The sequence below is a fragment of the Furipterus horrens genome, unplaced genomic scaffold (assembly GCF_987537825.1).
Source record: "Furipterus horrens unplaced genomic scaffold, mFurHor1.1.pri manual_scaffold_2, whole genome shotgun sequence".
Taxonomy (NCBI): domain Eukaryota; kingdom Metazoa; phylum Chordata; class Mammalia; order Chiroptera; family Furipteridae; genus Furipterus; species Furipterus horrens.
In genome coordinates, this window is record NW_028327172.1 from 47,764,888 (window position 1) to 47,781,660 (window position 16,773).

General features: G+C 38.5%; 1 protein-coding gene and 1 non-coding gene across 2 annotated transcripts in view; both read left to right on the forward strand.

Annotated features, from left to right (window-relative positions):
• Positions 1-16,773, forward strand: part of UVRAG (UV radiation resistance associated) — a 289,384-nt gene that overhangs the window by 250,851 nt on the left and 21,760 nt on the right. The window contains exon 14 of the mRNA XM_090265619.1: positions 11,030-11,121. Coding sequence (XP_090121745.1) covers positions 11,030-11,121 — 92 coding nt within the window. The remainder of the gene's footprint in view (positions 1-11,029; positions 11,122-16,773) is intronic.
• LOC150018521 (small nucleolar RNA SNORA21) lies at positions 16,488-16,623 on the forward strand. The gene has a single exon (XR_016509523.1). It is a non-coding gene; the product is annotated as a small nucleolar RNA SNORA21 (small nucleolar RNA).

A 16,773-nucleotide genomic window follows, 5' to 3' on the forward strand; every position in this document is an offset into this window, starting at 1 on the left:
TATAATTTGAGTGAATTCAGAAGAATTTCACCAAAAAACTTAAAAGGCATAAAATTGATAGTATAGTAATATTAATATTTTAAGGAAAAAATCATTAATGAAAGAAAAGAACGTTCTGGAAAACTGTTTTGTTTAGGGTACCTCATTACCAGATTCTTTAAGGGAAACTGGAGAGAGTTCAGAGACATAAAGAATGATGAAGAGGCTGTGGGGATTCATTTACATGCAAAGATTTTAAAAGAGTAAATATATGCAGTTTAGCTGAACAATAGCTAAGTGGAGGTGTAACTATTATCACATGTCTGATATCAAGAGAAGGAATGTGTTTCTCTCTAGAGTTGAGGGTCTCTTTCTAAGTATTGGAATTGAATGAGGAATGAGAAAACAATCTTTTCTAACCAGCTTGTAAACAATATTTAGACTGTGTACTGGGATGTAGAGTATCAGAGTTTAATTCAGATCTCAATGCCTGGACATTATCTGTGAAATTTCAAGCAACTCCGTTAAACTTTTAAATTTGGTCAAGGACATAGTGAGAATTATATGGTCTACCTCATGAGGTTATTATGAAGATTAAATGAAATAAATAGTCAAGTCCATGCCTGGCACAGATGGCAGGTTGAGAAGAATAATAGCTTCTACAATATTCCCTTTATCACCGTTATTCTTAAGTGGTTAGGAGTTTATAAAGTGCTAGAGTCAGACAAACTAGAGTTACAGATTCAAGCTCTACATTTATTAACTCTAAATCTCAGTTTCTTTCACCATAATAGACTTATAGTGAGGACCGAATGAAATAGTATGACGTGGAATGTTTAGCATAATGTCTGGCACATAATTAAACTACTCAATAAACATATTAGCAACTATGGCATTATTTTTATCATTAACACAATTATCATTCCACCATAGAACCTGGCCAAAGGCCTAGCATGTATTCAAATTATTTCCCAATTTCCCCTATTATAAACAACACCATACACATACCTACATTTTCACCACACACATAACACATGCAAGCTCTTCAGCAATCATTCATTGAATTAAGTAGTTTCTTCCATGATCATGTCAGGTATTTGTGGTCACTGTAAATTCCTGGGGATATACCAGAATGGGCTTCTCTATTCCGTGTGATATCAAGTTTATAATAACAGATTTAAGTGCATTTTTATTCCAGTAAAACTGACACTGAGATTTGCCTGAATTCCTATAAGAATCCCTGCACTTAGAATAGCATTTTCATTTTTGTCTTTTATACACAAAAGAATTCCCTGTGGCTCCTCATTACAAATAGGACTGTGTTTTTCAGTAAACAGAATTCACTCTAGCTAGATTAAGCAGAACTGATATTAATTAGAGGGTTACTAATTAAAAGTTATTAAGATTTATCAGAAGTTATTAATCAGGTGTGTTAGGTATTCATAAGAGGTAGTTTCACAGAGACTGCAGGAGGGCCAGAAGAACAAATACAGATGGCAAAAAACAAAAACAATAAAACACACATGAAAAGATGCTTAATATTATCAGTCATTAGGGAAATGTAAATTAGAACTATAATGAGGTACTACTACATAACAGAAAGGCTAAAATTAAAAAAACTGACAGTATCAAGTCCTGATGTCAATGATACAGAGGACCACTGAGACACATGTTGCCGGGGGGAATGCAAAATTGTATAGCCACTTTAGAAACAGTTTGGCATTAAAAAAAAAAAAAAGTTAAATATGTATCTACCATTCAATCTAGAAATTCCACTCCTAAGTATTACTCCAAGAAGAATAAAAATACAAGTCCAAACAAAACCCTGTGCTATACACAGGTGTAAACCAAATGTTATAGCACTTTAATTCATAAGATCCAAATCTTGAAACAATCCAAATGTTTGTTAATTGGCATATAGATAACCAACTTATGGTATATCCATACAGTAGAATACTACTCAGCCTTGAAAAGGAATGAACTACTTAGGCATGCAACAACATGGATGAATCTCAAAAATATAAATAAAAGAAGGCAGATGCAAGAGGCTAAATATTCTATGATTCCATTTATAAGACATTCTAGAAAATTGTTTCTGCCCTATTAGGCTGTGACCTTCTTGATCTGATATAGTTCTTTACATCAAGTTTGCATCAAAGTGAATTGGAAGCAGAAATGCTGAATTTGGTCAGTTTAGAGAGCAAGGTTTAGCTAACAAGGGACTCAGGTATCCAGGTTGGGTCAAAGGTCAATACAAGGTAGTTTAGGGTAAATCGGAGTACACAGAACTAATACTATGAAGGCAGAGAGCCAAGGTTCAGCCTCCTAAACCTGATAGCGTATCTGCTCTGATGGATTCTACCACACAAGTTTGCCCACTCACATAGCCTTTAGCCTACAAGGAAAAATAACCTTCATTATTTAAAGCTGATTCTAATTGCTGTCTAGGGTATGATTCACCGACCTTTAACAGATTTCCAGTTCTGCTTTGCTTATCCATTTGCAGTTATTCTTTATTGACCCTCTTTCGCAACTCACAAAAGTCGGTGGTGAGAGAGACCACACTCACAGATCACGCTGACCCCAGGATTGCATCAGTTTAATGGTACTTCTGGTTGTTTTCTGGCAAACATAAGATTCTGAAGCAAAGGACCATCTTTTTACTGAAGTGTTCTTAATATAACAGATTTTAAAATGATAAGTTTGACTCAAATATAACCTGTGCCTCATAGATACAACTTGTGATACAAAGAAGTTTGTGGTTAGAACTCAGCAAACTTGATTCCAATTCCTAGATTCAACCTGTTCACCTTACATAGGCCACTTAATCTCTCACTTACCTTGTAAGGTGAATGAATCAGGTGGGCTGGTGCTCCCAATCCCAAATTCCAGGAAGAGTTAACAGTATGGGAGGAGGACTGGAAGAAACTTCTCCATTTCTTAGATTTAAGAGCTCTTAGGCTTTTAGACCTCAGAATGGCAGGCCTCAGCTGCGTCCAGTATTTACCATATAACATATCTATTTTGGAAAAGAACTGGCATGGCTTATAGATGGGGATGGAAAAGTACTTAGGCTCTTCTTGCAACTAGAGGCTCATAATCAGGTTCTTATACTTTTCCTTAGAGGTATATATTGCATTGACTCGCTGTAAGAAACAATATTATTGCTCATATTAAATATTCTTTAAGTAGCTTTTCCACATCTTTGAAAGAGCTGTATTTTCTTGTAGGAAGGCAGGCTTTACTTTTGACATGGTGGGGCCTGTTTTTTTTTTTTTTGAGTTCTTAATCTAGTTATTTTTATGTCAGTGAAACCTTAGCACTTAAAAATGAATTGAAATATTGGTAACTACTCCTATAGAGATTTTTGACTACATAAGCCTAAGTTGTAAAGTTAAGTGTTTGTTGCATATGTACTTTTTTAATTTCTTATTTTTTGAGTTTCTGTAGACCAGTTCTCTTTGTAGTCAAATTCACTGTAATCCCATCACGGAAGTGTTGATCTTTTAGTAACCTTTATTGAAGCGTTGTATTAATCCACATTCCCTCACGGTAACAGACGGTTTGTATCAAACACATCCTGCATCTTAGCTCAGACCTCATATGGAACTAATAAGCCACGCAATAAGTGGCCTTGTGTAGTTGGGGTGTGCATGTGCGCGCGCGCATTTTGTCTAAACTGAGTCTCTCCTGCCAAAACCTAAATAACAAAATGATTCCTGAACCCCCAGAGTCTTTCCTGGCTTGGAAAAATTGTGTGTTTATAAAATAAAGATAAAATTGAGCACTTTGATATTAAATTAGACCTCTTAACAGGAGGATGTTCACTGAGTATAAGAATTCAGCATTTGTTTCTCGGAAGTACAATCACACTTTAAATATGATCTGCAAAGCTGCAAATGGTCTTACCTAGTCAATAAGACACCATTTATCAAGCTGTGTAAGCTAGTTAATTTGAACTACAAGAACCTTACCATCATAGTTTTTACATCTTATTTGGTGAAATGGTGAATGTGTAGTGATTTGTAATGGAACCAGCATGAGGCTTTGAAAAAAATACTGTATTTTTATACAGCAAGGTGGTGTGGGAGAGGAAAACAAAGAGAAGATAATGTTATTGACATGGCTAGAGTTGTCCATTGCAGTCTAAGTGCATTCTTTGCTGTTGTTTCCTTTCGTTTTGCTTCTTCTAGTAACTGTAAAGCCAGATCTTCCTGGTTTCTTTAGTATAGGGATCTTCTTTTGTTAGTAGACAAAAAAAGCATTTGCTCGTTTTTCCAGGGAAGCCACTGAACATTGCTTCTCCCCACTTCCCATCTAATTTATCATTTTGTGTAGTTTTCACCTAGGAGCCTACTATAGAGTTGCACAAAATTTAATTGCTCCCATGGAGTTCTGACCCAATCAGAGTAAAGCTGAAATTCAAGCTAATTGAAACCAAAATTCCACTTAAAAACTGCTCAGACTCTTTGGGTGGTGGTGCAATAGGAAGTTGTTACAAAAGGTGTTTATTTCAGAGACTAATTTGCGGCAGTTAGACCCAAAGCAATATTTTATTTGCCTGGGTTTCTTGGCATCTGCTTTCCCCAATCAGAAGTGAGAGCAGAAAGAGCTGCATTTAGGGAAGTGCGGTATTGATAGCAGTTGGTGCGGGTAGGTTTGGTAGAATGTGTGCTAAGATTCCTTAAATGTGTTACTTCAGTCTTTTACCCATCCTTCACAGATGCCTCCGGAGTTGTTTTTCTTCACTCTCCTGCTTAAAACCCTGTAGCTGACTCTTACTGTGGACAAGGAAGATCAAGTTCGAACTCTTGAACTTGGCTTTCTAGGCCCGCAACAGTTGTAATGAATCCCCTCTACAAATAAGGCCTCAGGAGTTTCCGTTTTCTATAAAAACTCAGATTGAACTCTTACAACAATCATATGAGACGAATATTGTTGGTCCTGTTGTACAGACAAGGCACAGATCACTTGTGTAACCTGCTCAAGGTTATACACATTCCATGGTGAGAACCCAGTGTGAGCCCAGGGCTGTGGTTCCAAAGGCAGAGAACCCGTTCACGGTGCTTAGCCTAGCGGACACCAGGAACCTAGGAAATGTAATTCTTTCCTCTTTTCCTTCTTTCCTTCTTGACTTCGTTTCTTCTTTGCCTTCCTTTTGTTGGTTTGTATGTTTGTTTGTTTGTTTCACTAATACCTCATCAGAGAGTTATCTTGTTAAAGAATCACTTAATAAAAATATAGATTTGTTCCTCTCCTGAGTCAGCTTTGCCTGACATAGTATGGGAGACAAAGGAACTCATCCTACCCCTTATATTTTTATAAACTTTCCCTGAGGTGTCAGGGAGGTATCTCCTATAGACTCTTCCATCACACCTTCCTCTCCAGTGAATATGTAAAGATTTGATCATTTCAGCCAAGTTTGACTTCTGACATCATCAGAGGTAGGCAAAACCAGAAATGGGGCCAAATGGGCCCATGGTCCTTCCTCACTCGCATTGTGAATGTGTGCTACCTTGACCGTATTTCTATGTTAAAATCCTTGGATACATGGTTCAAACCTGCATTTGTTAGAACAATTAGAATGGACTCATAGAAATGACCGAGTCATGGGAATGTCTACAAGAGCTTTTGTTTTCTCACTAACACCTCCTACAATTAGAGCAGTTCCTGTTTGTTTCAGAGTTTGGGCTTCCACATATTTCATCTCAACAAAGGATTCTAGGGCTGCCAAAAATGCTTGAAAATTATTTGACTAGCCCAAGCAGGGAAGGGACTACTTATAGAGCAGGGCTGGTCTGTCACCCCGGTCTCCTGACCACTCCCAGCATGTCATCTATCTTTCCATTTCACTGTGTAATGATTTTTAAGATGTTACATGTACATGTATATGTATTTTATATATTTATTGCTGCCTCTCTGGAGTGCTTGCAGTCAGAAGCTTAGTAAATTAGTAAAATACACACACACACAAACAACAAATAGCATTTTAAAAAGTGGACAGTATACTTAAGATATTTTTGTCTTTCGTTTGAACTCTTTTTTTGTTTTTCTTTACTGTTTCTCATCCTAATTAGTTAGGTGATAAGCCATTATTGAATACCAGTTTTATGCCCTGCCTAGTGGTAGATGCTATGATGATGATGATAGAGTATAAATGTACTATAATGATAATAGGTATAGTTTATTGAGCTCTTACTGTGTACCAGATATTGCTTCGGGTACTTGGTGTGTTGTACCTATTTAAACTTTACAACAGCTGTGCAAGGCAGATAACATCCCCATTTACAAGTAAGGAGACTGAAACTCAGAGAAGTGAAGTGTCTTAACCCAAGTCAAACAACTAGTAAGAACAAGACTGGTATTCAAACCAAGATTGCCTACATCTAAGCTCATTCCATTGTGTCATGATGCGTCTAAAAATTCTCTTTTACACTGCATCAATTTAATTTACTAATTAATAAATATTTACCAGGTACCCATTCACTCAGTTATGGCTTTCCAAAGACAGCAAATAGAAATAGAAAGATTAGTATAGAAAGGGATTTGGGGAGAGGAGTAAAATGCCCCCTTACCCTGGACTAATCAGACAGTGCTTCCTGCAGGAAGTACACTTGTGTTGGCTTTTTGAGAATGGATAGAATATGGCCAGATGTAGAAAATATGACCAGATCTAGAGAGAGAGAGACTTGGAGATGGGAAAGAGAGCTTTTTGACAGAGTGGTGAGCTCTCTGACAGAGTGGTGTGTAAGAGGCTGTAAGGAAGGTTGTGAGCCAATACTGAAAACCTGTTTTATACAATATATATGGGGAACTTCATGATAAACAAATTGAATATATTTATATTTATTTGACCCCCAATGAAATGCTACTATTAAAGATAAAATGAAAATTGTAAACTCACAAGCATGAAAAGAACAAGAAACAAGAGCAGGTGATAGTCAACAAAATTTTCAGACATCACAAGTACATAAATGAGTAATAAACTGAGTTGGCAGAATGGAGAAACGTGAAACCTGAAGCTTTCAAGAAGCAATGTAATTCAAGCCGTAGAACTTCAGGAGGACCTAGGATTTGGAGGTACCAATGAACTCATAGAGTGTAGGGGTAAGGAACAGGTCTAAAAATAGGAGGAAGAAAAGTAAGACTACAGGTTACCTCCCCTGCCCTGCATGACCAACCAGCTACTTCTGCACATACCCCAGTGGGAGACTGGAGGTTTGATTTCTGAAAAAATTGAACCAAAGAAGCTCTGATCTCTGAACTGCTTGGCGTCTGGGGCAAGAAATGAGATACCTTACTTAAAATAAGGGAATTCAGTGAAAGTCTGTCATACCAACACTGAATTCCCCAACCACTTTTTCCTATTTAACTCCCAAAACAAGATCCAGATTATACCCCTAAGGAGAAGATTGGAGGACTTCCACTGGAAAAAGCTATGTACCACAATGAGAGCTACTGGGATTGACATGTCCTCCAGAGGAAGAGCTAGGTTTCCATCCACTCATTCTAAAGTGAAATTTCCCAGCGCATAGACTACCTGATTAGCTTTTTAAAGTTTCATTTGTAAAGATAAATGACAACCAAAGATTACCAGACATAAAGGAAAGCCTCTAATATGCGTTTTAAGTCTAAAATGAAAAAACGAAGAAACCCAGAAGTAACAAAATGAAGGAGATAAAATGTATAATAATAATAATAAAAATAATACAAGAACATAATCAAAATTAAGGGGTAAGAGTTTTCATATTGACAGAACTCACTTAAATGAAGTTAAAGAATACAGTCTAAAAGCTTCCAGAGAGAAGAATCAGCTCATATACAAAGGATCAGGAATCAGAATGTTATCAAGTTTCTCAAGTGCCATATGCGAAATGCAATGACAATGAAACAATACTTTAGAAATTCTGAAGTTTTGAAAGGAAATTATTTTTTGCAGCCTGACATTCTATACCCAGACAAACTATCATTTGTGTGTGAAATGGAATAAAGATATTTTTCAATATTCAGAGTATCAAAAAGATACCTCCTATGCTCCCTTTTTCCAGAAAGCTATTATAGGGTATACTCCACTAAGATGAGGCAGTAAATCAAGAAGGAAGTCATGAGATCAACACAGAAGTAAATAAAGTGTCCAAGGTGATGGTGAAGGAAAGTTCTAGGAAGATAACAATGGAACAAGCCGAAAAAGCAGCCAGTTCACATTGGAGCAGAGAGAGGGATGCTTCAGGAAATGCTTCCAAGGGGGGGAAACGGACCTGCTAGGTTATATGTATGGGGTTTTTAAGCAGATTGAGAAAGATTTTAAGGTTTTGTTCTCGTTTGGGGAGGATCTAGTGATAGGTACTCAACAAGTAGTACTATGAACAAGATAGGTACTCAATGAGTGGGAAAAGATTACAATTAGCACTTCAAGAAAAACAAAAATGTACCAAAAAAAAAGGAATAGTATGTTACAGGGCTCAGCAGTGAATAGTATTTTTGTAGGTATGGTAAGGTAAACATTAAATATTGACTTAACAAAAAATGTGATTTTGAATATCTTGAGAGGATGAGGAAGAGAAGCATATTTGGGAGGATAGAGAGTTAAATTCATGTGGTCTTGAATAAAGTCAATAGATGGTGTGTGGGGAAGGGGATGAAGTGTTTGTGTAAGAAAAGAGTAATGTAGGAGAACTAACTTCTCACTTTTCATAGTAGGAACGTGGTGGATGAGGCCTAAAACTGGAAGGGAAAGAATAATAAATATTAATTTATTAGTCACAGAGATATGAAGGTAAAGAAGCAGCAGCTAAAAGCGGTGGCTACTGAAGAGCAGAAAACTATTGCTTTTTTATTATAAGCCATATATTATGTTGAATTATTAAACAGTACATGCATTTTATTTTAATTATTAAATTAATATATTTGTATTATGTATGAGCTTATTTTTTAGTCCTGTATGTTAGAAATTAGAAGGATGACATGGTAGATAGAATTTAGAGTTGTTATTAAGAGGTTCTAGCCTTGGCCTTGTTCCTTATCAGCTCTGTGACCTGGGGCAAGACACTTGCTTTACCTAGTCTTAGTTTCTTCATTTATGAAAGGGGGTTGGAAAAAATGGTCTCCAGGATGTCTTTAAGCTACAATAGCCCAAGATTCTGTGATAAAAAGTTATAGTGCTCAGCGACAAATGGAGAGTTAAGACCTGGGTGGAAGCTGGAAATGCCCACATTTTTCTTTTTTGGTTGAAGTCAGACTTGCAGACAAATTTTCACTGTGGTCTCTGAAAAGAATTCAACACCCACCTTCCATTGTGGAGCCAGGGGCAGGCAATTGATGATGTACTGGCTCAGGGACACATAGCTTAGTATTATTTCAGTATGGATTTTTTGATATTTAATATTTTTCAGTATGAATCACAGGTGAAATTTCCATGCCATGTGTAAACAATTTCACTTTTTTATTGAAACAATGAATTCAGGAATGTCATTGGGATATCAGCCATTTTGCTTTTATCAATATATGAAAAAAATACTTTTATATTAATAATATAAAAAATGATGTCATTTAGTATGGAGTAAATCTGGTAATTCAAGGTCAGCAAATCTCAGGAGGTGAAATAGGTCACCAAGCTCAGTTTTGGAAAAGGAAAAGAATATTTTCCCTTTGTCTTCTAAAGTGTTTTTACCAATTTCCCTCTCACTTTGGGTGAATGGTGAATTAGCATGGTTGTGAAAAGGAGGCGCTGGCTAATAATATCTTTGCTGCTGAAACCTGAGTTCCTGGAGAATTTGCTTCCCTTTTCTGGCCTTCAGTTTCCCCATGTACAAAAGGAAAAGGATTGGCTGAAATAATATTCAAGATACCTTTCAGCTTTAACATTCTATGTTTCTACCACCTTCCTTTACATGAATATCCAAGAGATCTGATGATTAGGTTTGAGGATTTTTCTTTAAAAGTTCAGTGTAGTGGGAATGAACTTTTCTGTTAAGTAAAAAACCAATTGAGTACTAGATAGAAACAAAAGAAAACTTCCTTTAATTTTTTTATTGGTAGCGGTTTTTTTTTAAGGGAGGAAAATATTTAAAACCTTGACCTAGTCACTTTTAAAGTTAGGTGCTAGAAAAGTAAAACTTCAGAACTGATGACCCTTCACATTTGTACACCAGTACACAGATTACAAAGTGTTATTTGTATCATGTCATTTGAAAGATACATTTCTGCAGGGCTATGTTGCACACTTACTGTGTATTTGATATTATGTGTGTGAGCATGCGTATGAATATACACATATACCTATCTCATATCTTCTTATGGTCAGGTAAGGGAGCAAATGGTACTCAGAGATAGAGTGAGAGGAAAAAGGAACACAGAGATGACAACCATTTAGCAAGTTACCCAACGAACATAGAAGGATACTTGATTTTAGAAAATAAGCCTCTACAGAAATAAGTAGAACTAAGCAGATCAAGCCTAGGCCATAATTTCCTCATGCTAGCCCTACAGCTCTGTGCTCTGGTTCTGGATGAAGAGGGAAATTAGCGATGCAAGAGAAATACAGACCACAGCTTCTGTCAAAAGTGACTTGTTCTATATTTGTTTAATAAGCAAGCACTGACTGAGCATTAGCACTCAGACACTGTCGGGAATTAGATGAATACAGCATGATTCTTACCCTTAGTTATACAAAGGGAAGGATCAGTGACAGAAGGGCTGAATGTGTTCAGAGCATGTAATACCAGCCTTCAGTACCTAAAAGGCAATACTGCTTTTCTGGTATATGTCTCTGGAATCGATGTTAGCCAATCTTACAGGGGTCTTTGGAATAGCCTAATCCCACAGTTACCATTCTTAGTCTTCTCTAACTTTAGGGGCCAAGGCAGCAAGAACTGAAATGGCTACTTTAAACATCATCCCAACAGTGTGGTTGGTGATATTGAGATCGTACATTCATATTTCCTCTTTTAGAGTTCAAAAATAGAAAAAGGCATGTTCAGTAAATCATATTTTTGAAGCATTGCCTAGTAACTGCCAGAATTTTTAAAATTCAGTTGTTTTACCTTTGTAGCTAAGATATCAGCATGGACTTGGGACTCCAGACTTGAGGCAGACCCTTCCAAACCTGAAAAACTTCATGGAACATGGACTACTGGTCAGGTGGTGAGTACCTTTATTTCTGATACTCAGAAGTGTAATGTAGCTAATAATCCTGAGAGACGTTTCTGACCTCCACACTACTCCACACCTGCCTTCTGGGTTTTCTTCTCTAAGAAGATACCTGAAGAAAAGGAAAGGCAGCCATCGTGGCAAAAGGGGGAGAAGCGCCTTCGGAAGGCAGAGGGCTTGAGGGGGCATTGTTTGAACTGTGGGAGGCTGGCTGGGCAGGCGACCCCTGAGTACATTGCTGAGGCAGAGACTGAAAGGCAGCCCTGTGATTCGTAAAAGAGAGAGACATGGAGCCCCTAAGGCTTTTCCAAAGAACAAGCACAGGTCATAAATGCAGAATAAGCACCAGCATCCGCGGCTGTGAGAACTAAGGGAAGAAAGCAGACAAGGAATAAGTCAGGTTCGCCAGGACCTGGTCTTGATACCAGGAGGCACATACTAGAATGTTCTTGTGTTTGATGTAAGTGCCTCCTGTACCATGAGGGTAAGTTGCTACTTAAAAGTGCTTCATCAATATAAACATGACTCCTAAAAAGAAAGGGGAGATGGAGGTCCAAGAGGTGGCAGAGTAGGTAGAAGGTACACTCACCTCCTCCCAGGTCCAAACTGGAAATAAAACTAAATTATAAAACAATAAACCTGAATAACCAATTGAAGACTAGCTGAACAGAAGACGCATAACCAAACATTGACAGAAGAAGCCACATCTAGACTGGTATGAAGGGCAGAAATGCGAAAAGGGCTGGCCCCACACCCACTTTGGGCAGTTGATAATCAGGAGGGACATCTGAGCATCAGAGGTCCCCCTGAAGAGCGTGGGGTCTCAGCCTCACGCTGGGCTCCCTAACCCAGAGCACCAGAGCCAAGAAGAGGAGCCCACATAACATCCTGCTGTGAAAAAATGGCAAGGATTCAGTGTCCAGGGAGATACAGGCGTCTGCTAGAAACCCAGGCACCCTCTTAAAGGGCCAGCACACAAGTCTCATTCACAGCTGCTCACCCTGGGCTCTGGCAGAGGGAGGGCAGTTCAGAGCAAAATGGAGTCATAAAAGGACAGATTGGGTTGTGTGGCTCCAGGGAGAGAGCTGAAGAGACAGCTGCCTGGGCCCTGTGCTAGGTCCCCCTCCAATACAGCCTGGGTTGAGCATTCCCCTCCATACTGCATCAGCCTGGAGGAAAGCAGTAGCCCCATGCTCCTGACTCCCTATTGCCCTGTCCTGCCCTGCCCTGCTCTCCCGAGCTCATGCCCTGCTGAGAAGTCAGCTACCTGGGTCTGGATGTCAGAGACCAAATTCTGTGACTCTGGAGCAGGGACCCTTTTTCCCTAACCTTAACCCTATGCTTCCTATATAGAACCCTCTCTTCAGACAGCCAAATCTTGGTCTGTTTGGTCCTGATAAACTCTTTTGGTCTTACCCTGACAACTCCCTGAGACCCCCACCACCACCACAAAGGTGTGCGAGTACTCAGGAGGTAGCAGCTCATCTTCACGTACCCCAAGACTTACTGAGTGGCCTCAGTCCCAGCACTGGCATTGAGTTTGAACAACTATATGCCAACAAATTGGACAATCTGGAAGAAATGGATAAATTCCTAGAAACAAACATATAGTCTTCCAAAACTAAATTAAGAACAATCAAAGTCTGAACAGACCAATTACAACTAATGAAATTGAAGCATTAATTTAAAAACTTCCAACAAACAAATGTCCTGGACTGGATGGCTTCACAGGCGAATTTTACCAAACATTCAGAGAAGAACTAACACCTGTTTCTCTCAAGCTGTTCCAAAACATTCATAAGGAGGGAAGATTCCCAAGCTCATTTTACAAGGCCAGCATTATCCTAATTGCAAAACCAGATAAAGATACTACAGAGAAAGTAAATTATAGGCCAATATACCTGATGAACAGAGAGCAAAAATCCTCAACCAAATATTAGCAAACCGAATCCAGCATTACATTAAAAAGATCATACATCATGATCAAGTGGGATTTATTCCTGGGATGCAAGAGTAGTATAAAATCTGCAAATCAATGATACACCACAAAAACAAAATGAAGGCTAAAAATCATGATTGTATGAATAGATGCAGAAAAAGCATTGAAAATTTTAGCTCCCATTATGATAAAAACTCAGCAAAGTGGTACTACAGGGAGCATATCTCAACATCATAAAGGTTCATAGACACAGAACAGACTGGTGGTTGCCAGAAGGGACGGGGTTTGGGGGACTGGGTGAAAAAGGTGAAGGGATTAAGAGATACAAATTGGTAGTTACAGAATAGTCATGGGGATGTAAAGTATTGCACAGGGAATATAGTCAATAGTATTGTAATAACTATGTTCCAGGTGGGTACTAGAACTATCAGGGGGAACACTTTGTAAAGTATGATTGTCTAACCACCATGCTATACACCTGAAACTAATACAAAATGATATTGAACGTGAACTGTAATTTAAAAAAAAATTTTTTTTTAATCAAATAAAAAGAGAAAGGGAGAAGTAAAGTCTGGTGCCAAGAAGACATTAAAGTGATTCACATCACTTAAATAAATGGAAAACTATTAGCTCCAGCCACATAGTAATTCTTGAAGTTTGAAACCTTGAATGACAGGCAGTAACTTAGAAAATCATGCAAACGGAAATTAGGCCTTTAGAAAGTTAGACAACTGGGAGCAGCATGGTTTCTTCTAAAGAGCACTGGCTTCTGACCCCCGATTTTTGTCTAACCTGCTGTGTGAACTTCAAGTCCTGCCTCTCAGAAACGCAATTTCCTCATCTGTAATCCCTGCCCTGCGCATCTCACCAATTTGCGGTAAGAATGAAATGCGATGGTAGACGGAAAAGTATTTGTGGGGAGGAAGGTACAAGATTGGTTTCATTTTCTTCTGTGCTGTAAGGATAGATCCTGAGGATGATAAGAAAGCAACACATATGATTAACCTTTACCTTGACTTTTTTTTTCTCATCTGATCTTCACAATGCAGGTTCCAGATGGCTGATTTTGTGATAGATAGGACTCCTGTTAAGCAAATACACAAAGGTTTAAAAAATTCTAGTCAGGAGAGCAAGATAATTAGAAAAGCTTCATATTTATCTTCCCTAAGGAATGAGTGATAGGAATTGAGTTTTAATATAAAATAAGAAGGAGGAGGGGGAGCAGGAAGCTAGCAGACAGGTAGTTAGCATCAACTCTGTGTAAAGTTGGAGGGTAACAAGAAGTATAATACTCAAGGCCTATCTTCAAGGGATTTGTGACCCAGTTGGAAACAGATATATAATTCATGAAGGGTTTTATAACAGAAATGGTAAATAACCTAAAATAATAAAAAAAAGAGAGAGAGAGAGAGAGAGGCAACTCACAACGCTACCTGATTAATCACTAGATGGGTCTTGCTCAGTATAGACAGCAGATTGTCCCATTATCATTTATTGAAGTCTGTCCTTTGTCCACTGTTTGATAATGCCACCTCTTTCGTATACCAACTCCACTTATATACATGGATGTGTTTCTAGGCTTCCTGTTCTGCCTCATTGTTTTGTGTATCCATAGGCTAGTACCACATTTTTAATTATTACAAGATGTAATTTTTGTGAGTCTTGTTGAGGTTTGAGGATGCCCAATAACTATTAATAGCATCCCTCTTCCCCCTGACATTCAGAACAATTTGCGACAGGAGATACAAGAGACAGACTAATAGAAATTAAAATGTCAGTTGTTACTAGTAAAGCCACTTGGAAATTGTGGCTTTAGATCTATACTTAGAAGGGCTTGTGAAGATGTCACTCAAAATTAAACTTAACTTCACAATCAGTGTGAAGTGGAGGACCCTAGGCTTTCCCCACAGAGGCAGGCCCTTAACTACACTGCAGAGAGCGGAGGTGGGGCTAAACCAAGAATATTCAGGTTTTGTTTTTCTCTCTAAATTAACCAATCAGAAAACTCCCTCCTCCTGCAAGAGCCAGTGAGTGAGAAGATGGAAAGAGGCCGGGAGTGTTACTCCTAACTGTGTTCCTTCAGAGCAAGGCAAAAGGAAGGTTCCCCAACTTTCTTGATAATCTGGTAGGGCAAGGCTTCTACTTAGAGCTCTTTTTCAAAATTCTTTTGGCCTTTCTTGACATATGAATTATATTTGAGTGATTTGACAGCTTTGTGATATTGAGTCTTCTTAACTATGAACATGGCGTCTGTGTTTTCTTTTTGATTTTTAAACATTTCTCAGTGAAGTCTTCTCATTTTCTTCATACAAGCCTTACAAATCTTTTATTAGATACTTGGTCCTAGGTAGCTTACCATTTTGGTTGCTGTTACAAATCTTTCATTACAACATCCAACTTTGGGGGGCCCAGTATACAGCAATACTGCTGATTTTTGTATTGTTGGAGTGTATCCAGCAATCTTGCTAACATTAAGTACAATAGGTTGTCTTAGATTTTTCTAGATTTTCTGTGCATATGACTTTTTTTAGTGGATAATGGTATTCTGTCCTTTCTATTTTTACAACTTTTATTTCTTTTTATTGTTATGGAAGAGGAGCAGCGATTGTGGATATCCTCATCTTATTCGTAAATGTAAAGAGAATGCCTCTAACTTATCACCATTAAGTATTATATCTGTTTATTGAAGGTTTAAAAAGATATTCTTTATTAGCAAAAGGAAGCTTCTTTCTATTCCCAGATCACTAACTTGTTCTTTTAATCATTAATTTGTTTGTTTTGAATTTTATCAAATGCTTACTCTGAATAGATTGAGATAACACTATGTTTGCTCTCCTTTATTTACTATGTTAATGTAGTGATTGGCCCTGGCTGGTTTGGCTCAGTGGATTGAGCGTCGGCCTGCGAGCTAAGTGTCGCTGGTTCGATCTTCCAGTCAGGGCACATCAGAGAAGGAAAACTCTGACTCCAAAAAACCTCCGCTGCCTTGCGGCATACCTCTTCAGGGGAAAGGCTAAGGGAGTAAACCCTGACAGAAAATCCGGAGCCGGAGTCCCTAAGGCGGTTTGACGTTGTAGTCAACACCGGCAACTCCTGCGGCGCACCTGAAGCCAAGCTGTATTGACTCCGTCTTTCCCTTGGACCCTTCAGCTGCGAGGAGAGGGGGGGTCTGCTGCATGGGCAACAGCAGATCCTCCATATCACCCTGCCCAGGCTCTGTAGCTTCAGCTTCACTGGAGAGGACACTCCAGCGTCATCGCAAGATGTCGATTCAACACGGGAGGAGACAGATACCGTGTCACTCCCGAGTCGGACTGCACAGCCATTCTCGGCGGTGCAGATAGACTCTTAAGAAGCTACACCATCGTCTCTCGAGACGGACGGCTGCCGACGAATGTAGTGATAATAATATATTTTCTTACCCCTTTTAAAAGCACTCATTGGGCCTCTCGCTAATGACCCACTGAGCCGTCAAAGAAGGGCAAAGTGAAAACATCACTTTTGGGTGAAGTGGCAGCATGTTGTGCTGTTTTGCTTCAATCGGTGGTGTGACAGGATGAAGAAAAGAAAAAATATATATATATTTTTTTTTCTAATGTGAAACCATCTTTTTCTTCTGGAATAAACTCTTGTCTAATCACAATATATTATATTTTCCTGTATTACGGGATTTGATTTTCTAATATTTAAAAAATATCTACAGCTGT